This window comes from Coloeus monedula (assembly GCF_965178545.1).
Source record: "Coloeus monedula genome assembly, chromosome: 11".
Taxonomy (NCBI): Eukaryota; Metazoa; Chordata; class Aves; order Passeriformes; family Corvidae; genus Coloeus; species Coloeus monedula.
This window is the reverse complement of record NC_138791.1, coordinates 15,643,310-15,666,713: the sequence shown is the minus strand read 5'-3', so window position 1 is coordinate 15,666,713 and position 23,404 is coordinate 15,643,310. Positions and strand designations below refer to the sequence as shown.

The following is a 23,404-nucleotide window of genomic DNA, read 5'->3' as shown; positions in this document are numbered from 1 at the left end:
ATGATTGGACCCAGGTTCCAGCAGAATTGCTTCTAGCTTTCTGTTTTATAAAGGTTATCTAAAACTCTCTCTCTCCATGGGAAACTCCATACCTATTCTCTTGCTCTTAAAAAATATTAACATGAGTTGTTAAAGTTAATTGAAAAGCCTGGTTGTCAAATCTGAAAACACTGTAAAAGAAGCAAAAGGTCTTTTTATTTCTATGATTCCTTCCCCACTGAGAAGGAGAAATCCTCTCCATAAAAGTGCTTTTGGGTCCAGCAGAAGACTTGACTGCTGTCTGCGTCAGGCAGCTGGCTGTGTAAGCTAGAAAATCCCTGTGCATTGTCTCAGATGAAATTCAAGGTTCCATTGACCAATTTGTACGAATCTAAAAGACAAGAATAGGCACTGGGTGAGAATGTCCTCATCTAGAGTGATAGCTTCCCAAAAACGTGTCTCTTCTCACATCTTCCCAATCATCATCAAGGTAGCATTTCATCACCACAATCACTGATGCTGATGGTCAAGAAAGACCTTGCAAGATTTTTGCCCAGTTTTAGGACTACAGGCAGGAATACTGAAGCCCAGGCTTTGAAAGCCAAATTGCTCATCACTCTAAAGGCTGGCTTGTCACCTGCATTCCTCTTCTGTCAGTTGCTGATAATGCTCCAGTGTGCTGCTTTTTCTTGCTGCTGGTTCTTACACATGGGCATGGAGAACAGATGTGCCTTCATCCTCCTCATGAGCCTTGTGAGGCTGCCCAAACTCCACATTCTGCATGGGGAAGAGACACTGAGGCTTTGGCATGGGACTCTCACAACCTGTGGGCCAAATGGAGTTTCTTTGGTTGGGCTTATCAGCAAATTCAACATCACACCCGATTTTTTTTTGTTCAGCTGAACCAATCTATTCTCTAGGTGACACCAATCCATCTGTGATGACTTTCAGGAATTTGTACATCTTGGGTCCCACTCTGAACAGCCTGAAATGCCACTGCCCTTGTGCAGGCTGTTTTATGGCAAGAGGTACATATGATGAACAGCATGATTGAAGCATCCTGCAGTGCAATGCCCTGTTCTGTTACATGAAGGAAATACGGCTCTGTCCCAGCGCTGAGGAGGAATCTGCAGTAGAAGGTTGCAAATTTAATCGAAGGTAGTGGAAGCAGGATTGGGCTGTGATATGTGTTTCTTTCCCTAAAATATCCTCCTTCTCCCCACGCAACTCCTGCTGTAAGGGGTTAAATCACACTCCCGCCTGCCGTGGGTGAACACTCCGTGAGCTTCCTCCCCTAAATGCTGTGTTGGGCCACATCCAAACTTGACCAAAGCCAGTTGGATGCTCTCCACTGAGCTCGGGAGCAGCCTCTAAATCGAGTCCTCAGAGCGCATCGCTGCTCTAAAATGAGTTGTGCCCGTAATGCTCTTGGTGCAGCTCCCTGGTGAGTCACGCTTCGACCCGCTTTGGGCTGCCTGCTCCTCTACCTCTGCCATGTGCTGGGCTTCCACGCCTAAGGGTACATTTGGGAAGTGCAGCCTCTGCTTAGGTGTGGTCTGGAACACGCGTGAATACCTGATCCGCTCCTGCCACGGGGTCGTGGCGGGACACGCGTGTCCCTGTGGAGTGCAGTCCCACGGCCGTTTCGTGGCGTCCGGAGAAGGACACGCCGGGGTGCAGGGATGCCCTCAGGCCCTGGTGTTCCAGCAGATTGTCCAGATTTACGGGAGGGAGGGTTTAGGTGCGCGGGGAGCGAGCGCCGGGCGCGGCCCCTTTAAGAGGGGCAGCGCGGGGGGGCAGCGGCCGCCCGCGTTCACACCTGGAGTGGGAAAGGGGGCGGGCCCCGGCGCCCGTGATTGACGGGCCGCAGAGGCCAATGGGACGCCGCGGCGCCGCGCGGGGGGGGCTCCTGCCCAATGGCGGCGCGGCGGGGGCCGCCCGGCAGCCAATGGGCGGGCGCGCGGGGGGCGGCGCGGCTACATGTTGCGGTGTCGCCAACGTGGGTCCGCGGCGAGCGGCGCTCGGGGCGGGCGGCTGTGGCGGCGGGTCTGACCCCGCGGGAGCGCACCGGGACCGGCCAGCGCCGGCGCCCGCCGAGCCCGAGCCGTGCGGCGCGAAGCAGCAGGAGCAGCAGGAGGCGCTTCCCGCGGCGGGGACGCGGACTCGATCCGCCCGGCAGTGCCCGGTGGATGCCGGTGCCGTAGCGCCCAGCGGGGCCGGCGGCCGAGGCGATGCTGCGGGCGGCGGAGCGGCGCTGAGCGCCTGCGGCGTGAGCGCTCCTGCCGCCTCCTCCCGCCGCGGACGTTCCCCGGTGCCGGATACAAAATGGCGCTGCCGTCACGGGCGGCGGCGGCGCTGCTGCTGCTGGGGCTGCTGGGCTCGGCCGCTGCCGGCTGCCCCGCGGGCTGCGCCTGCGGCGGGGACACGCTGAGCTGCGGCGGGCTGGCACTGCCCGCCCTGCCCCGGGACCTGCCCCGCTGGCCGCGGCACGTGTGAGTACCGGGGGGGCTCCGCGGGCGGGGAGCGGCAGGGGGGACCCGCGGGGACGGGCCGGGGGAGAGGCGAGGGGTCTGGGCAGCCAAACCACCGCTCTTTGCCTTGTTGTCAACAACAGGAAAACTTTAAACAAAAATCCCCGCGAAACTCCGGTTTATTTATGTAAGCGAAGCGGCCGCTAGCGCCTTGCTGGGCTGCGCGGTGCGAAGCTTGTCCCGGGATCCCGTGTCCCCTCTGGCGCCCACCCGGCGCGGGGACGGCGGTGATGGAGGCGTCGGGTGCGATGCCGGTCCCGGGTGAGAAGTGGGAGCTCGGGGCTCCCCGTGTCTCGGTCCCATGCGGGGCTGGCCTCCGGGTCTCCCGGAGAAAAGGGAGCCGGGAGCGGGTTTGGCCTCTCAGCGATGGGATCTGCTGGAGATAACGGCTAGCCTGGGCTTCCGAGTCCTTATTAGGACATTGTCCACCCATCCATCTATCTGTCCGTCCATCCGCGCCGTCCCGGGGCGGCGGAGCGGGGCGCGCCCGGGTGCCCGAACCCCAGCGCCGCGGCCGCGCCCGCCCTTCTGGCTTTTAATGCTGCCAACTTTTTAGGCTGTGAAGTTCGAGGGATCGAAAGGGAGTTGAGGGCTTCTGGGGAATTTCAGTAAAATCCAGGTGTTTTCCAGTAAAGCGGCGCGGCTGGCTGCGCTCCCTCAGTACTTGCGTGTCTAGCGAAGTTATAAGGCTGCGGTGTATCGTATGTCCTGGGTGGCAGCTGAGCTTAGAGCCCGGCACCTGGTGGTTGCTGCAGCACCGTGGGATGTTTTTTATCCCTAGAAGGGTGTTTTAAAGTGCTCAGGTTCGTGTCCAGGCGCAGGACGGTGTCACTGCCATTTCCCGGGCAGGGCAGCGGGTCTGCTCCGGTTGTGTGACCGCTGCTCTGGGCTGGTCAAAGCTGGAATTAAACGTCAGACACTTGAAGCTCAGGAGATCTGGGGGGAAAAGTGTGCTCAGCATTGACGGTTCGAGTCGTTTAACAGTCCAGGAGCACTGAGAGTATGTGTGTGCGATCACAAACTTGTAAAAATAAGTGCCCTCAACTATTAATTAACTTGAGGAAATCAGGATCCAGAAGGGAAGAGTTGGGAAACAGCGCTTCTGTTCGGGGCCTCTCTGCTGTTCGAATAGATTTATATATTACTGAATCTCTAAAACGCCTGGTTGTAATAGATACTCCTCAGCTCTGCCAGCAGAGAGGATGGACACTGAAATGTTGCTGGAGATCATCCAGCTCCTTATTAAGAAGAATTATTAGAGGTTTGTCAGGTTCTCCTGGTGGTATTTGCTTTTGGCTGCAGAAATGCCTTGTTTTATGTGAAATTATCATGTGTCATATTGAGAGGAACGTGTGCCCTCTGCATTAAAGCCCTGACTCATCCCATTCACCTGTTGCTGAGTTGCTCTGAAGGATCCTTCCATCACCTTTCAGAGCAAGCTTGTAATAATAATTCCAGCATTCCCATGCACCTCTTAAAATAGGACAGCATATCTTTGTTCGGGCAAGGAAGTGCGTTAATAGCCCAGACAGAACAAATTTATTGTTGTGTGGTCTTTTCCGGAGTGCTAATACCCGGGAGTGTCTTTTTCAAATGGAGCAGGTTTTGGGGTGTCTTGTGTTGAGTTTAAATTTTATTGGTGAAGTAACAGCACGTGTAAATCTTCTGCTATGGACCTGTGGACTGATCTTTTAGACACTTAGAATACAGTTTGTAATTTTGTATGTTACAAACTAACCAAAGAATTGGTTTAAATGGTGGCTTTTGTATCTGAAAATGCAACATTAAGGCTTTTTCCTTTCTCCACAGCTACTATAAAAAGAAGACGCTGAAGCTATTGCAAATACTTTGTTTTTAAAGTAATACTGTTTCTAATTACTAAATATTCCTTAAAGTTACCTAGTTCAGTTTGTGAACACAGGGATGAAGCATGTTTTTCAGGCTTGGTGGGATCATAAGTGTTCATTTTTTGTGCAGAGAGTTGATAACACACTTTTTTAGTGGTTTAATGTCCTCTATAAAGCCACCATGTGCTAGAGAAAACTTATGCCTGTGCAAGTATCTCTGATGCTTCTTGGATTTTTTTTTTTTTTTAATTTTTTTAACGTGCCCTCTTAAAGAAAAAGAAGGCAAACGTGACGGTCTGCAGTGGTCCGTGGCAGATGCGGGAGTGTTGCCCAGGGGGTGCGGGTTCTCCAGCCGTAAACTGGGGAGAGACAGGCGATGCTGGAGCTGTGCATCCCTCATCTCCGTCCCTTCTGGGCAGGCTGTGTCCCGCGGAGGTGTCTGCTCCCCGGGGTGATAAGCTTGGGCATGTTCGATCGCTAGTAGGAGACGAGATAAATCCAGTTTCCAGTGACTCTGGTGGCAGTGCCTTAACTTCATTAAGGCGCTATTGAACAATCCCTCCTTAGCAGTTTATCTTTATTCCTAACGAGAGCCACAATGCTGAGGCAGTGCTTGGAATCGGTTTTCAGTGTGTTGGAGATAAAGCTTTTGTTTGTCGGGTTGGAAATGCGGCTCGGCAGCCGGGGAGGGTTCTGGAACAGACTTAATCACGCCGCGTATTTTGTCAACAGGACTATCAGTACCGAGGAAAAGCACTGGGGCTTTTTGAAACTATTGTTATTTCTCTGCTGGCAGCAGAGCTCGAAGTTGTAATTTTTCTCCCAAGCTTTCAGAGGGAATAGCTGATACGCAGAGGGGCTGGAGTTGCTCACATTTGATGTAGCGTGGCATGGATGTTTTTTGGGTTTTTTTTGGTTTTGTTTTGTTTTTCTTCAAAGCAACAGGCAGTTCAGCACTGTGTAGCAGTTACATAAGTGTTCTTGACTTGCTGCACAGGGCACGTTGTAACACTGCCACGACCCATCCTGTCCTTGCACCAGCACCCACCTGCAGCTGGGAAGGGTTCCTGCTCCGTGGGGGAAGCCGGGAGAATCAAACTCTGCTGGGCAGCTGATGTGCACAGAGCTCCTTTGCAGTCCCTCCCCTTGAAGCTGTTGGAGGTGTTTCGTGTGTTGTGGTGTTTAAGTCTGAAGTTTGTTTTTACAATAGAGTGTTAAGTGTGGCATAAAGTTTAGGGCTAAGCTGAAGTACAGAATGCTTTGTGCTCCGAAAAAGCCAGGGCTCCAGCATTGTTGGTGATGTGGCGCATCCTCTGCTTTTTTCTCGTCATGAATCTTGATTTTTGAGGAGTAACAGAAGAGAGATTTCCTTGAGGTATCATGTATAATTGAGGGGTTTTTTCCTTTCCTATTTAGTGATAAAGCAATAGTATTTTAGGTACAGATTTTTGGTGAGAAGATTTAGGGGTCGTGTGGCTGTGGTTGGATAGCTAATTCATTGCTAACATGGTCTGCAGGAAAGAAAGTTTTAATTTTAAACAGCTGTATTGTGCATATTTGACCCAAATGACTAGGGGATGTTTGGGGCATACTGACCATCCATGCATGGACCCTTCTGCCTCTGGGTCAGTGTGCATGTGCCTGGCACATCTGGGAAAAGGCAGCGTCCTCAAGTACCCGGGAGAGCTGGGCTAAGAGCTGCTCTCTGTTTCTCAGGAAGGCTCCAGGGTCTGGCTATATGGATAAGTTGCCCCGAGGCACCAGCTGCGTGCGGGTTGGCGCTTTGCATGGTGCTGCTGCTCTCTGGAGAGATCAGGGCAGTGTCTGAATGCTTTTAAAAGTCCTGTGGGTGCCTGTCAGTGGTTTCAGGGCCTGGAAGTGCATTTGAACTAGAAGTCAGGAGCAGTCTCTTGCTGTGCTCAAGTGTGTACATACAAAGAGATTTTGTCCAAAGCAATGAAGCTGAGTGTTCAAAATTACCTAAAAACTTAAATTTCATACTAAACTGGGGTTTTCGTGTATCAGGTCTTGTTGCTTTGCTTTCACGTGTGAGGGTAGCTTCTTTGCTTGCTTGGTAAGGGGCTGTGCTGATGCTGGTTGCATGGGATCCTTTGGGAGAAGGGCATTACTTGTTCTTGGGCTCTGGAGTAAGTCTGCTCCTGCAGATGCTGGAAGAGGAGGTGGTGTGGGGGACTCTCCTGCTGACAGTGCTGGGAGGGGGGAGTGCTGCTGGCACCACCTCTCCTGCATGTCCTGCTTCCAGGCCTGCTGAAATAATGGAACAAAGATTAAGTAATGGTCACCCTGGGCTCCTGGCCCCGCGCAGCTGCGGAGCTCTCAGCGTGTGCCGGCTGCCCGGGGATGGGCTGCAGCGCTTGGAAGGATGGCTCGGCAAAGGGATGTGGATCGGTGCAGGTGGCTGGTCCCTCTCCCTCCTCCTGGGGCAACAGTGGAAATCCAATCCTGCGAAGCCGGTGGTTCCCTGCTGGCTGGTGCTCCAAGGAGGTTTTCCTGCTCAGGTGGGACAGTGCTGGGAGCTGGTGGTGCTTGTGAAAGAACTCCTGCATGGCTTGCAGTGACACATAGATCTGGTGCTTCCCGGAGCACTGTCCTTGCCAGTGGCCCTGCTCCGGATAGTGCCCAGCCTCAGGGCTGCAGGATGGCTCTGGACCCTGCGGGATTGCACTTCCTGCGCTGGAGCTTGGCCCTGGTGGGTAACAGCAGAGCCCCTCCTTGCAAACCAGTGCCTCTCCGGGCCTGCTGCTTAAGCACAAATAAATACATGTGCTTGCAAGTAAATCCACCCTTCCTGTGTGAACATGTGTCGGTGGATTTGCTGACCACCCTCAGCATGCCGCAGTATTTATTTATCAGCTCCTACAGGAGGGCAGCAGTTAACAGCGAACCCTCTGCATCTTGCATCTGCTGTCCGAGCTTCTCATCTCCACCCCTCACTGAGCCACAGCCGGGGCAGAAATTGGCTCATCAGACTAGGATTAAAAGTAAATACCTGATTGATAACAAAGGATAAAATACCCCCACTTAAGCCCTTCTGGCTCTCACAGAAGCCCCTGGCTTCTAGTGAAAGGCTCTAGGACCCCCTCAGTCTCCTCTGCATATTCCTCTCCCCTTTTGAGAAACTTCATGGCATTTAATCACTTTGAGACTTTTCCTCTCTACAGTGACTGCAATTTGAAACGCAGGGGTCCCATACAAAAGATGCAAGTGCTCAATGGGCTGTGTTAATATTCAGTGCCATTTACAATGGGTGCAGTTTGAAAAGGGGAGAATGGATGGTCTGGGAGCTGGGGGAGGAGGAGCTGCAGAGGGAAAATTCCCAGGGAAGGGGAACCAGCGTCTCAGTAGGCAGTTGAAAAGAAACTAATACACCATCAAGTGTTCTCTAGAAAAATCAACTATTATGTGTTAGGTACAGCTTAATATTTTTTTTTCTTTGCTTGTGCAAAATGCTCTACTGTTTTCTGGATGTAAGGTTTGGGGGTGGCTGAGCTTTGCAGGATTTCCTGCTTGGAATTTAAGGAGCCAATGCGAGGTTGATTGTCTTATCCCTTCACTTGTTGGCATCAAGAAGCTAAAGGTGGTAGACGTAACATGTAACACGTCTGGGACCCCAGACACTTCAACAAAGCATTTCAGGTACTTAAATGCTTTCTCCAGCATGGGTGAGATTTCACTTCCCTGCTTAAGCTGCTGCTGGAGTCCTGTCTCTGATGGGGATTTAGGCAGATGTAGAAGTTCTTCGAAATGGGGCTTTATTTGATGTGTGAACCTCACCTGGTGCAGGGAAGTCTGGGAGCACTGGAAGGATGCTCCCAGACTGCAGCTTCAGAAGAGCCTGCTGGAAGGGCTCAAGGTGGTTTCATGTTGAGGCAAATCCCCCAAGAATTGTCCCTGAAATGCCCTCCTGACTCTGCTTCATGAGCCCAGGTGCTCATGAATATACGTGCGTCTCCCAGCAGGGCAGCTGGGAATTGCTGAGTGTCACCCTGGGCATGCCCAAGCACTGCCTGCCTTTGGGTTTGGAGTGCTTTGATCCGTCGAAGAGGGGTTCAGGTTTTGTCTTGAAGTTAGAGTGGCTGCAAATTGGGATGATGGCTCTCATTCCTCAGTAGCCAGCTCTGCTCAGAACTTGTGTATTGTCCCTGATTTGTGTGTTGGCCCTGACTGGTATGTCAGCCGCACCCAGAAACTCTCAATTAGGGCTGCAGGGCTTTTAATTGATCTCATTGGCTGCCCTGCCAGACACCTTGGATTGAGTTAGCTCAGCTCATCAGCTTTTAACACAATCATTTTGTGCTGCTAACCTAATCACCCAGTGTGACTCCCTTGTCTTGCAGTGTGGAGCTGGATGGGATCATGTGGATGAATGCAGCAGAGATAATTTAGACTAATGTTGCTTCGAAGAGCCATCTGTGGAAAATCCAGGCTTCAGGTTGATCAGCTCTGCAGGACCTGGGCTGGGCAGGAATTAGCACCTCTTGCAGGGTGAGGGGAGTGAGTGATTTAACACAGAAGTTAGCTTTGGTGAATAACAATAAATAAAGCACCTGGGCCTGTGTTGTGGTTTCATGCAAACCTGCGCACCCCCTGACAGCTCTCTTCTGAGGTCCCTTGCTGGTTTTCAGTGCACGTGAAGAAAGAAGCAGAGTATGAGGCTCCAGGGTGTGCAGGAACTGCAAACCCTGGAAGAATACCTGTTTCCTGGTACATCCAGCTATTAAATGATGTACTACGATATATTGGTTTTTTCCTAGCATGCACAGAGGCCTAAGTCAAGGACCGGGGTGCCGTTGTGCTAATGCACGACATGAAATACCTATTGTTATTGTAGCTGAGTCATCCATTAATAGTTAACCAAGTCCTGTGCTGCAGCCTAAGTCCTACAACCCCAGCCTCCTCTGGCTTCAGAGCAGGACCACAACATATGTAATATGTTACACTCCCTCATTATGTTTTCAGCACGTTGTCTCTCAGGCCACAACCATATAATTTTGGAGATGTCTAGAAGCAGGGCCTGCTATTTTAGGGACACCTCTCAAGACCTGATGACGTGTCACATCCAATTCCAGGAGCATGGTTCACTTCCACATGGGTCCATTTGCAGTTTGAGTAAGAATTGAAGGAAGGGTCTCAAACTGCAGCCATCTGTGTAGTTTTTACTAACCATGCTGGATGTGCAAACAGGATGGTTGGTTATGTGCACCTGCCATAGCAGTTTTGTAGCTTCCCACAGTGGCTTTGTGGGGATTTCAGGAGGAAAAGTATAGGAGACATAACAACTGAACAATTTGATGTAGAGCTACAGATTCTTAAAATGTTATACACAAGTTGCATTTAAAAATGCATTAGCTGCCTAAAGCTTTGTTTTGGAGATAAAGATTTTATGTGCAAGGGAATTTGTCTTTTTTTGTCTTTTTTTTCCAGGGTGGGAGGCAGGGTTTGGGTAGTGTCAATATCGCTGCTCATAACAGGGCAGTAACTTCTGTGAATTTTCCTTTGGTGTCTTTTTTGGACCTGCTGGGGCAGTCTCATTATTTTTTGAAATTGGGAAAGGTGCAGTCTTAAATGTAATTCTTGTAAATCCTACTCAACTATACTCAGTTGCATATTGCAAACATTTCCCCTTTGAAGGTGCCTGTTTTTTAGATGAATCCTTTCAGATTAGAGAACACACCCTCTTGAGTTCAGTGGAAATTTGGCTGTGAAATCTTGAACTGAAATGCTTTTTCCTAGACCACCTCCTCCAACTTTTAGGTTTTTTTGCTCCCTACAGGAAGGCAGACAAACCCTCAGGTGTAAGGAGGAAATGAGAAATTCAGAATGCCAAGTCTGGGCAGTGCTGTTTCCCACTTGCCCACACACAGGGACAGGGATTCATCCTCACCACTTACGTGTTTCCCTGGTTGCCTGAAGCTTGTGATTTTGGGATGGGCACTTGCCAGGATGGAACCCTGTTGTCTTTCAATGCTGTGAATACACCTCTGCTCTGGAGAATTTACCATCAACACCAGCTACTCATGAGCCTCTCTCCAAAATACTGACCTGCAAGGTCCAAATATACTTTGCCTAGCTGGTATTCAGGCTGCTTTATAACTTCAGTTTTAGTGTGTTTTAGCCTGTTGCATGCCAATATAAACACAAGTTTTCAATGTTATCTGTCATATAAAAAATACTAAGAAGTGATGGCTGTCCAGCAGGGCAGTGCATGCAGCATGTGTGGCAGTGTTTGGCTGAGCCCTGGTGCAGATAGGTGCTGGGGTTGAACTGGTGGAAGATGCTCAGTTGGAGGTGACAGGTTTGCTGGAACACTGATTTGTAGTAGTTGCATTTATAACTGCGGTGCTGGTGGTGTCCTGTGTGCGTAGGTGCTCCGCTGGGGCTCGCTGTGGGTGATGTCTGTGTAGGAGTGGGGTGGTGGGAGACTTTGTGGGTGGGGGAGCTGCTGGTCTATGGGTTGTGTCCTGGGTAATAAAACAGTGATCGTAGGAAACGGCCTGGCTGGAGGCCCTGTGAAAAATTGCCCCCTAAATGTGTTCCAGTTGTCCAAACACTGGTGCCTCTCCTCGCTGCGCTGTGTGCACGGGGGGAGCCTGGAGCTCACTCTGCCGTCGCTGCTGCCTGGGGAGCAGCCCCAGGCACCTTTTGCTTGCTTTTTGCTGTGGCTCTGCCATTCACCTGGGTTCCAGAGCTGTGGAAAAGCACTAGAAACAGTCCTTTAGCACAGGTTTAGAAAATGTCCTCTAGCAGTCTGCGCAGGATGAGCTCTTCTGCAGCAGCCCAGTCCATGAGCAGGCAGCCCAAACTTGGCTGCTTCCCAGCACAAAGTGGTTGCTTTGAGTTGGAGCTGAAAGGTGCACAGAGCCTTGGGATTTCCTCCTCTCTCGTGAGACTTTGCAGCCCCAGGGAAATGTGAGGATGGAGGGGTATGACAGGGGTGTGTCCATAGCCTGTGTCAGCAATGACCTCTCTCATTTGCAAAGGGTGAGGAGGTATATCTTGACCCTGGATGTTCCTCATCCTGTTCCCCTTCTCTCATGCCCAGTTACTTCATCACTCACCCACCTCTGTGGTGATGGCAAAGGCATGGGCAGAAATGCCAGGTGCTGCTGACACAGGGCATCTGGCTCGTGCTGGAGGTTTTGCTGCCTGTGGTCTGGCCTTGCTGGGAGCCAGGAGAGCATCCCGTGCTCTGTTTGTCCATGTAACTCACTGTAAACCTTTGTCCCCTTCTGAACCGGGGCAGAGTCACATCCACACTTGTATTTCATTTGTTTTGGCAATATGGGGAGACTTCTCCTGTTTTAGGAAATTTAAACAAACCATGTGATGTTTTATTTTGAAAGGTGTCATAATAGTTTGTGCTTTTTCTCTGCTAAATGTACTTTTGTGCTGTTCCTGTCTGTTGGTCTATAAACAAGTCTGTTCATTCTTCTTCCTCCTTAAACAAGTCATCTGAGTTTCTGGCTTTTGAACACCTTTGGATTCTTTTGGAGTACAGCATGCATTTTGCTTATAAATCAGTAAATAAAGGATAGTGTGTATTTTTAGACTTCTCTGATTTGGAAAGATTTGTGGGAGTCGTGCCATCTTTATTGTTTCACATAGTTGTAAACTTCTTGTATATCTCCTCTCCCACTTTCCAACCTTTGTTATTGAGGTGGTGACCATCCAAAAGCTGTTGAGGTTGATTAAATTAAGGGGTTGAATGACTGTTCATAAGAGTGGATAAATAAACTTTTCCTGTTACAGTAAGTTAGAAAATAATACTAAAATGGGTACCTAGGTAGACTCTGCCTTTGCTATGTGAGTGGGCAAGAAGTTTTCTGGTTTGGGAGGAGGTCTGCAGAGCTGAGGCTTCACCCCTGATCTCTGAGCACTTTTTCCAGAGTCGTGTCACTTGTTTTGCCTGCTGGACGAGGAGCTGGCAGCCTGTCCCTCCAGCCCACAGGCATGCAGCGGGACTCCTTCAGCTCCTGCAGTTTCAGTAAAAGCATCTATTTATCTCCGTGAGGCTGAGTCCAGCTCCCCAGTGAAGTTGCTTGGCTTCTGACTCCTTGGTGAGCTGAAGCTCTTCCAGGAGCTCTGGTTTCATCCTTGCTGACCTTACCAGCAGAGACATGTACTGGTCTTTTGAGTTAATCTCCTCAGACAGAAACTTGTACAGACCTAACAGGATGTGTTTGGCTTACACTGTCTCCTTAAAACAACAGCTGGATTTGCTCCTCCCTGGTGCAATAATCTCTCTGAGGCAGGTACTGCTGTTTGCCCAGGTTTCCTGAGAAAGAAGGTTGTGCAATGGTCCATGTGTCTGTTCTTTTCTCCCAGAGCTTTTGATGCTGTTGACCAGCTTCACTTTAAGGGGTGAACTCAACTTTGGAATGCCTATCTCTCCCCATAGGCAGCAGGCTGAGGAGAGTGGCTGTATCCCCACTGAGGGAAGGGAAGCAGTGTGAGATTTTCCTGTATGAGAAATCAAAGAATCTCTGTGGGAGAGAGCAGTGCTATTTAACCATCCCTGCAGGAGAAATGGATGACAGAGACCCAGCTGTGAGACAAGGCTGTGCTTACCTCTGTTAGGAGGTTGGTGAAAGAGGTGTTCAGAGTCCTGCTGGAATGGTGCTGGCATTAACCTGATATCCATAGCCAGGAGCAGAGGGTTTGGTGCTGGATTACCCCTTGCATTGCTCCTGTGAACAGGGGATGCCATGGAGAAAGCACCCAAATCCTGGCCTCTTTGGGGACCAGCATGGCTTTCTCTGTCTAAAGTGATGTCACCAGTGCAGTGGAGGAGCATCTCAGCCAAAGCAGCAAGCTCTTGTGGCTTCCACGGCCACAGCTAGGGATTGGTTTTGGTGACTTGCTGCTCCTCTTGATGCAGAATTCCCAGGAAGAAGATGCCTTCATGGCCTGCTGGGCTGTCAGCTGTGGGTGAGGAGTGGCCCTGGGTGTCTGCATCCCCCTGGCAGCACTGGGGCAGGGACTGTTGCCTGGGGCCCCTTCCCTTGCTGGCTGCTCAAGGGATCTGGGATTTACAGCCCCTGTGGGGAGAAGGCAGAGCCATGCAGCCGGGCAGCATCCTTGGGACATGCCAAATCCCAGCCCAGGCTGTTTACTACAGTTTTTCTCTCACGGTTCCTAGCACTTGTCTCAAGTGTTACCACTTTGTGGTCTGCTTCACAAGAGCCTAGGCTGTCCTTTCAGCTGGCAGGGACACTGGGACTGTGCTGCATCCCTCTGCCTGTCTCCCAGGCTTACTGCAGCTCCCAGGCTCTCCTTTATTTGGACTGCACAAGGTTTTTCCCAGCACATTCCCTGCATGTCCCTGTGCCCAGCCCGTGCTCAGTGATGTTTCCTCTTGCAGCTGCGGTGTGTGATGAGCACGGTGTGCTCAGGCTGGCTGGGCTCTGTGTCCTGCTGTTTACTTTGTTTGCTTCTCTCTCCAGCTGGGAATACTTGAGCCAGCTCAAAGGCAGGGCTTGAAGTGCCCTGTGTGCAAGTCGTAATGCCAGCATGGGGCTTGCTGGGGAACAGGCTGTGCACCACTAAGCCCTTTAGGTTTCTCATAGATGGGGTTTTTTTCAGGTCAAAACAACACAGATCCAGCCTTTTGGGGGAGGAGGAGGTGGCAGCTGAGCACTTCTGGGGCTGTGTGTTAATGTTGCTGTTTGCGAGATACATTGTTAAAAGAGCAGGAATTCAGCACAGGCTTACAGGTCTGTGCATTTGGAAACAAAATGGGGAAGTTTCCCTGTCCAACAAGTTCCAGTTGCTTCCTCTATGGTTTCCTGAGTAGTTCTGACTGCTGGTTATAAAACAGTCTCTTGCCATTGCAGGGTGCATCATTCCCCAGATCTCCCTTTGGACCACCATCTATCTAGGCTGCTCCATCCCATCCCTGCAGGCTCCCTGGGCTGATGGCAGCTGGTGGCAGGAAAATTTCCAATCCTCTGGGAAGTCAGTTTCCTGAACATGCTGTGTAATACAGTAACAGCCCTCATGAGACTGGGGTGGGATTGGAAGTGAATTGAAAACGTGCATTGAAATAATTTAGGGAGGTTATGGTCTGTCATAACTGAAAAGCCTTTTGATGGTTTTCCTGCTTTTTAGATTTGAAGTGCAGAATTCCTCTTGACTTGTTTGGGTGGCTTTGGAGCCACCTGACTGTGCCAAATGTGGAAGAGCAGAGCTGGTCCTTCTCTTGGCATTCCCGTGGTGTTGGGAGGGGGTTGCAGGATGCCTGTTTTGGTCTGGGTCCATGGGGGCAAAGGCAGGGGACAAGCCAGGAGGGAGCCCTGCAGCACCACTCACCCTGCCAGGCCTTCAGTTCCTGACTCCTTCACCATTCACTGTGGCCACTTCCACTGGGGGCTTTCAAGCCAAGGTGAACCAACTCTGTGTGTAAGACTTGATGGTGTTTTGGGGCAGTATGTGGCTCTTTGACCCATGCCCAGCCTGCCACAGTGGTTGTTTTCCAGCCTTGCTCTGCAGACCTTGTTGCAGACCACAACACTGGTCTCCCTCAGTTGAAAGCATCCCTCCAGCCTTCATCTCATGGTGTCTATGGGGACTTGTTGGGAAGCAGGGCAGGAATAAATGCCAAGGTGATGCAGGCAGGAGCTGGGCCTTGCTTTGGCAAGACTCCTCGGCCTGAAAATGGCCCTGTAATTAAAGCAGTGAAGATCTGTCTCACCTAATGTAACCCAAGAAACATTAGGCTTTATGGATAAGCTAGAGGTTTAGTTTTCTCAGTTTCAAGGAATGCAATGGGTATTTCCAGAGGACAAGTCAAGTATTGTCCCAGGAGCCATGCAAGCAAACGACCAAGTGTGGCTTGTCCCCTGGTGCTTGTGGATGGGGGGGCATTGGGATGTGGATGGATCCTGTCTGGGAGAAGAGACTCTCTGCCCAGAGCTCTTTCACAGCATGATCATCTCTGTAAAGGCCAAGAAAACTTGATCTGGAAGACTGTTTTATTTATTCATTCCTAACTCCAGCCCTGCTTTGAGGGGAGCGCATGGAGGCCATCAGCCTTGCTAGGCACGCAGGCTGTCCTGGCACAGCCACGCTCCCCTCCTGGAAGAAACGGGTTCAGGGTAATATTTGAAATGCAACAGAAAACCCACACTTCCTTCAGCATTTTGACAGTTGCATTTTTCATCTTGGGCAGGGTTTAAAGTTTTCTCCAGCATTCAAGGAAAGTTTTGGTTTCCCTTTGCCCACATGTCAGCATTCCTGAACAAAGCAGCCTCAAGATTGGTGGAGCAAATTCTTGAAATTCTGCAAATGTTTTAAGCCAGAAAATGTTTCCAGAAACTGCCTGACCTAAGAAAGAGTTGGTAGGACTTGGGCATGGCTTAGGAAAAATGAATAAGGCATTTTTATCCCTCTTTAAATTAACATAATTCTGACCAAAACCACCATTCCCAGTCTTGAGAGCTGCTGTCCTCTGCCACCTTGTTGTTCTTAAATTACAGCTGTGCTTATTTGAATAAACCAGATAAAAAAGATACAGATTTTAAAACTGAGGCTTCCCCTGTTCTTGCACTGACTTCCCCAGTGATCTTAGTGTCATTTAAATCTGAAAAGGAGTTTAGATACTTAAAAGAAAGGGGAATAAGGGTGTGTGGCAACTCCTGTACCTGCAGGTACTGCAAACCTGCTTAAGGCTCCTGGGAATGTTCTTCTCTGCACATCTAGAGGTGATTCGGCTGGGTGGCCACCAGCACCCCACAGTCTGTGCTCTGCAGAACCCATGTTGCTGTCCTGGTCTCTCATGGATGCTCCAAACATTGGGTTTATGCATTGGATGTCTCTTGCCATGAGCTCTTTATTAGAGGCATGACCATGAGTGACCAGAAAGGGGATGTGGAGTGTCACAACACCCAAAGCAGCTGCAAGGAGGTGCTGGGAGGCAGGAAGACTCCTGTGTCTGGGACCACTGACTCGTGTATCTCATAACCTTGTGTATCTTTTTACCTTTTCTAAAGGTGAAACCCCAGAGCAGACCCATTGCTGTTTTGTCCCAAGTATAGTTTATTTTTTTTTTTTAGTTTCCTTGTTTTTGTGAGCACATTCATGGTGCTGGGGGATTGTGTTATTAACATTTTCTCTTCAGAGAAGAGGTTTGAGTCAGACTGAAATTGCTGATTGATTCCCTTTTTTGCTCTCCCCCTTTTTCCGGTTGAAGTCAAGAACCACTTCAAAGGCTCAGATGTGTTGGTGCCAGACGCCACACAGTTATTGTTAGAAGAATTTGAAATATAATTGAAAACAAACCTTTGTTCAGCCAGGCATATCTGGCTGTTGACTTTCACTCACGACAGAGGTGGGTACTCAGCCTCTTCTGCTAGATTTGATGTCTACACACTTGTCATGGCAGATGAATTGCCCATGAGTTTACATCTGGTAAATGTTTGCAAAATCCAGAAAATGTGTATTTTTAAGGCGGTTTTTTCCTACCTAGGAACCCACACTGACGCTCAAAAGTTGCCAGCATATTTGTGGAATTCCTTGCAGTAATAAAACACATCAAATTGGTCTTGGCAGGCTGATTTCAACAGAGATGCTCCAAGTCCAGGTTTCTCAGCTTGGCAAGCAGAGTTGTCCCACTTCCTTTTAAGACTCATCTCTTCTGTGGGGTATAAGGATATTGTTTAACGTAATATCAAAAACATTTGTAAAAGCATGGATAATACAGATGTCGGCACTCATTTCAGCTTTATTTGCTGAGAAAGCAGAGGCTGCTGTAGGAGGTTTGCAGTCCAGCTCAGTCAGTTCTCATGGTGAAGTCCAGGAGGCTGGAGGCTTCTGAAGGAGCCCAGCAAACCTTTGCCTGTAGCAGCCCTCGCTTGCCAGGTGCTGAGTACAGGCTGTTGTTTTCATACCCCGTAAGGTTACATTTGCAAAAATGGTACCTGTTTGCAAGGTGCACAGTGTGTTTTAAGTTCCTGTTTCTTGTAGTTGTTTCCTATATAAATTTAGAAGAGTGCACCAGGTCTGTTTTGGGGAAGAATTTGAACTGTGCTTGTGCACATTAACCCAGAGCATTGCCCCAGGACTTGTGTGCCACTCCATGTTGTGCTCTGCCCCTGCCTGGTATGGCCACCTGGACATCACTTTGTCCCTCCTTGCTTGCAGGTACCTGGGCTTGGCCTTCCTTTGTGTCAGGTCTGAGACCTGCTCTGAGACCTAAGAGCATTAGTACAGTGGGCTGTGGGGGGCTGGGTCCCTGCTGGAGGTTACTCCTGCAGCCAAATTTGGACAAAAGAGTCCCTCTGGAATTTAGTAGGTCCTTTAGCTGTGATTAGGTTGCTGGATTTGGTGTTTCTCTTTCTTTTAATTTGCCTCCCCTACCAAAACCACCAGGCTCACTGCATATGGCTGCCTGTCTGTTGTTTATTATCTTTGCTACACTGTGGTTAGTGCTCACACATGATATTTCTTTGGTCTCAGTACAGACTGAGCGGGTTGTCCGCCCCTGGATCCAAAAAATGTAAACTATTTATAAATGAAAAATACTCTCCAGTTTGAAAGTGCTGTGTTGTCCCCTTTCCATCCAGCATGCGCACATTTGTCTGTTCTCCTGTAATCCCACTGATGTAAGTCCAGATTTCTAACAATTTATGGGACTGGGGGCCGTCTGGAGAAATTCTGATGGGACCTTGTGCTCATGGGGGAGAACACAAAGCAATAGTGATAAAAACGAATGGAAAAATGTTATTTGGCTGTGCTGCATTCAGTGCAGATATGGCCCCAAGCTCAGATAAACCTTCCTTCAGAGTTCAGGGATTCTTGATTTTGATTTTCCAGTTGGGCTCATCTCCATAATAAGCAACTCTTGAAAAACTGGGACAAAAACTTATTAGTGTGGCTTAAAATGGCCAGAGTGCTTTTTCTGGTAGTCCTTGCAATTAAACTGTGTTTGATCTGTCTTGAGCATGTACTTAGTTTTATATTGAACTAAGAGCCTGTGTTTAGTCTCCTAGGGAAGAAAAGTAAGACAGGATTTAATAATATATAATGGGAGGCTGGGGTAAGTTTTCTGTGCCTGTTTGGACAGCAGGGCAGGAGGTGATGCTGGGTGGGCCAGGAGGGGATGGGCTGGACCAGAGGCTGAAACAGTCAAGCCCAGGGGCAGGAGAAGAGGAGTCTGTGAAGGAAATACAAGGTGTTTAATTGAAGAGCTTGTTAGCCAGCAGCTGATGGGTTTTTGTAGAGAACTACAGGGGAACTTGAGCTGCATTGGTTTCCTGGTTGAAATGAATGCTGCTGGGTGAAGGAGCTCGAAGGAGCGAGGCATGTGGGGAGCAGAACCGTTCACAAAATGCTCCCAAAAGAGCAGGAATTATTTTGATCTATGGTGACATGGTTTTCCGTGCAACCACAGTGATGGTAAATGAGGCAGGGCTGTCCTGCTTCCTGCTCAGATCTGGAAGATTAGAGAGGATAGCTGAAAAAACAGGTGGTATTTTTTGGGAGACTGTTTGCAGCATCCCACCGATTCATCATTCAAATACAAGTGGTGGAAACTTTCTCACTGCCAGTGTGTTCAGGCAGCCTTTGCCATGAACCTAGGATCAGTCAGTCTGCAAATGGTGCAAAACTTCAGTGCATAGAGGAGTAAAGCATAATGGGTGCAAATTCAGTATAGTTCCCAGGTTTTCTTTGGACACTCTTGGCACTGATGGTGGTAATTCCTTGTTCTGTAAACCCAGTTGGTGGGAATATAGGGCTTGGGGTTTTAATTTGACTGTTTGGGAGCACTGAAACGTATTTGCATGTCTGTCCTGCACAAGACAGCACTTGCTGGGAAAGGCTGTTGCAGCCTGGCTGGGCCTGTGGAACAAAGCCTTTAATGTACTGATTGCATATTAATGGACAGCCAAGAAGGAGGGATGGTGCCAAGAAGCAGGGAGCAGGAAAGCCAACAATATCAGCACGAACTTTGCACTCTAGAAAGTGTGAAGTGATGTTGGTGAAAGAAGTTTACTGCACAAGTGGAACACTGTGGTCCTCTTTGATGCCCAAATTTCTGTGCTAGTAAACTGAGGAAGGATAATTGGCCAGTGGAGCTCGGTGGGTTCCTGTTAACCCATTCTGCACCCCTTGGAATGCTCCCCACTCCTGAGTGTGTTTTGGCGCTGTAGGTGCTTGCTCTGGAGTGTTTGACATGCTGTGTCTGACGTATGGAGCTGTAACACCTCTTGGAACACATGGGGTTACCATCCACATCTGGTTTGTATCACCTTTAGTGGTTTTATTGCAAGCCGTAGTGCTCCATCTGCGCCCTTTCCCTTGCCCAGTTCTGTCCCACAGCATCAGGAAAGTGAAATCCCAGCCTGGAAAAAGCTACAAAATAGGCTGGTGTATGAATTAATTAATATAATGGCTACTGATTGCAGTGTGCTTTTCCTGGTATTTGGCAGAAATTGGATATCTTGGCTCTTGCCTCTTCATTAGCCTGGTTTCCTAATCCCAAGCTCATTACCAAGTCCCTGGGATGTGGGTTTTGGGTTTTTTTTTAGGGCTCCCCACCTGCTTGGAGGGGGAGGCTGGTCCCTGCAGAGCCTGAGCGGTGCTGTGGGCGATGCTGGTGGTGGCATTGTCCCCATGGAGTGCTCAGGGACAGACTGGCAGCTCTGTGTGGTGGTTTGTTGATTCTGACTGCCTGCTCCGCAGCTCCCTCCAGGAATGTGCACTATTCAGCGTGGGGCCTTGGGTCCGCTGTGCAGCTGGGGACTTTTCCATCAGGAACATTGGGAGTATTTAAGATGATCTCGCAAATATTTTTGATTTTTTTGGTTTTTTTTGGCCCTGGGCCAATTTTTGCTTGTCTCTGATGCATAAAGTGGGTTTGAAAAAATGTTGTTTCTCTCTCTTCCCCCATTTAAACATTTCAGGAATGTCAAGTCTTGTCAGTCTTAGCTTTGCTGGGAAAAAAAAAAAAAAAAAGGAAATCCCTTGAGGAGCTTGGGGATGTGTTTTATATGTGATCTCAAAACCCTGAGGGGAAGGTACATGAGGAGGGAAAGAGCAGGTCATTAACAAAAACTTCCTTTATCCCACATTTTAATGAGGCATTGCCATTAAATAGCAGCAACCGCACAAAAATTCAACCAACCAATTTAAATCGGTTTAAATCATGCTCTCAGTTTAAATCATGCTCTCGGTTTGCTGGTTCCCTGCTATGACCAGAGTTTTCCAAGGAAGATAAACCCCAAATTTGTAACATAAACCTGTTTGGTAACATGGACAGATTAAGAGAAGACTTCTCATGGAATTTTTCTGCTGCAGTTACTTGTAATCTCAGTAACGTGCATGGAAATAGGCACAAGAAGTCTGGTTTCCTGAGGATTTGTGTCTCCAGGGCTGACTAAGGTTTTAATTGACTTCTGCAGTGTGTTCCTGTTATCTCTGGATTGTATTTTATTATTGCCCTCCCTTCCCACCTTGGCTGTCTGTGGTGTATTTTAGGAGTGTGGGGGGCTCCTGTTTTCCTCAGTGTTGGGCCCAGGCCATCCAAGGGCAAAGGCTTTGTGCTGCCCCTTGGCTGATCTCCCTCCCTTGCCTGCCCTTGCTTCTGCAGCCTGGCAGGAGCTCACTTACTCTTCCCAGCCCTCTGGTCTTGTCCCAGTTTTAGACTTATTTGGGAAGAGGACAGACATCCATGGCCTTGTTTCCTCTGTGAGCATGGCTACAAACAAGTTTCCCCCACTGATCATGAAAAAATGAGGAATGGGGATTTGGTGGCCTTGGTGCATTTATTCTCCCTTAGTGGAGCAGTGGGATGGATGCTCAGGGTTTCACAGAACCCCTCTCCTGTTTTCTGGGCGTTTTTTTTGTGGAAGGCTCCAATGGACACATGCCCACCCCAGCTTTCCTCCCGCTTTTCCCAATGCAAGGGCATCTGTGTGCTCTGTCACCACCAGCAGCTACCCCTTGGATGCTTTTGAGGGGCTGTTGGAGGTGGTGGGGAGTGTGCTGACCTCTCCGAGCTGACAGTTCCACCTCAATCCCGTGCCTGCTGCTCAGCTGGACTTTGGAGCTGAGCTCTGGATGGGGCAGGGGGAAATCCCGAAGAAGGAGGAAATGTTTGTTTAATTCCTGACGTGGTGTAAGGTTCAGAGCGAGCAGATTGTGAAACAGCGCGGACGGAGCAGGGAACGGTTTTCCCTGCGGTTTGCAGATAACATGTGTGGAGCAGGCAGCCAGCGTGGGGCTGGGGGGGAAAGACAGTGAGGTTTATTTGTTTGTGTGGTTTGTTTTTAATTTAAATAACCTTTATAATTTCCCCTCCCTCTGAATAGTAAATGATTCCTTATTTATAAAGGCCTCCCCTTATTATTTGGCCTGAAATACAGGCTGCCCTCCAGCTTTTACGATTGGGATTAATTTTTAAGATGGGTACAGGCAGGGGGGCAGTTAGTGTGAGCCCCCTGTGTTTGCATTTCCTCTGCTGTTGGAGACTTTCAGCTTCTCTCCGTGCATAGCTGGGGCCAGCTGCCTGCTGCCCTTGCAGCTCTGGTGCTATAAATGAGGCAGCAATGTGTTCCCAGCTGGAACGGGGCTGGATAATTGCTTTGGGCAGGTTTATGGTGGGGAGGTGCGAAGTGCCCCTGTCTGTCTGCCCCCCTGGAAGTGGGTCTGCAGATGGGCTGGGAGGCTGGTGTGGGAGAGGGGATGTGGGGGAAGGGGGACCTGCTTAGGGAAAATGTGATGTTATCTATCTCCACAGTCATGGAATCATTGAAATGACAGAAAGGCTTGGGTTGGAAGGGGCCTTAAAACCCATCTAGTTCCAATCATTTTGGCCCGTGCAGGGATGCCACCCACTAGACCAGGTTGCTTAGGGTCCCACCCATAGAATCATCCCTTCTCATAGGGATCCAAGCCACAGAGTGTGGGGCTCTGGTGCCCCTGCTGAGAGTGCTCAGGGAGTGCTTGGAGAAGGAAGCTGCACTGGGATGTCAGGAGTGCATCTCTGGATTTCAGTGTGCATTTTACTTATTAAGGAGGAGGGGGGAAAAAAAGGCATCTAAGGAGCCATTTGCCAGCTAATCGTAAGTATCCTAGGGATTTCACAGCAAAGTGCAGAGACTGTTGAAGCTGGCTGGGCATACTAGAAACTTTATGAAATAGTTGGATTTTATCAACACTTAATCACACTCAGGCTGCTTGGCTCAGTCTTGCTCACCCTCTCCCAATCCCACAGGAGGCAGGGGGTGCTGGGCTTGGCCTCGTGTCCCTGCTGTCAACTGCATGTGTGTGTGAGGTGGGTGACGGCACACGAGGACATCTGTCAGTGCCCAAGGTAACGTTTAGTGCCATAACGAGAGCAGTTGGCCTGCACCAGGTGATTGATGTCCCCTTAGTCAGGGCAGTGAATTGAAATGTTGTCAGCCCTCCTCGTCCATGGGGTGTGGAGTGTTGCAAGAGAGCTTTTTCAGGTAGCCTTGCAGAGATTTTCTGCAGTGGCTCGTTCAGGGGCTGTTGTGGTAAGGCTGTATTTATTTGGTGCTGTCTCACGTACTGCTGTTGCCCACAGGAGCTGCAGACACCCTGCAGTGTGTGTACCCAGTAGCAGGTGAAGGTAGATGGGTGAATTCACTGGGGGAAGGACCTTAATTGCCAATAAGTATTTTGGGTGTTTGCTGTCCTAGAACCCCTTGCTAATGCTTCCTGTTGGTGCTGCTCATGTGAACAGCTTCCCCGCTCCTGGCTGTCCAGGCTTATGGTGTTTCCTAGGGACTTGTTCTCCTCGGGTTCAGAGGAGCTCTGTCTCTGCAGGCACACACACACACACACACGTGTTTCTCTTCACCCAAGTCCTTCCCAGCCTGGATTTGTACTGCTCTTGTGTCGCCTTATGGACCAGCATCCAGATTCAGGCACAAGAGAGATGTTTGGTTCTTTGTGCTGAAAACCAGCTTGCTTTTTCCCTACAAGAACTAAGCAGAAAACTTCAGATATGGGTAGGACTTTTCAATTTATAAAGTTTTTAGTAAACAGAAATAGAACATTTTCAGC

The 23,404-nt window shown here is 49.5% G+C and overlaps 1 protein-coding gene across 1 annotated transcript in view; it reads left to right on the top strand.

Moving 5' to 3' along the window:
• Nucleotides 1-2,038: 2,038 nt before the first annotated feature.
• Nucleotides 2,039-23,404, top strand: part of LRIG1 (leucine rich repeats and immunoglobulin like domains 1) — a 92,734-nt gene continuing 71,368 nt past the window's right edge. The window contains exon 1 of the mRNA XM_082288961.1: nt 2,039-2,471. Coding sequence (XP_082145087.1) covers nt 2,305-2,471 — 167 coding nt within the window. The 5' untranslated portion in view covers nt 2,039-2,304. The remainder of the gene's footprint in view (nt 2,472-23,404) is intronic.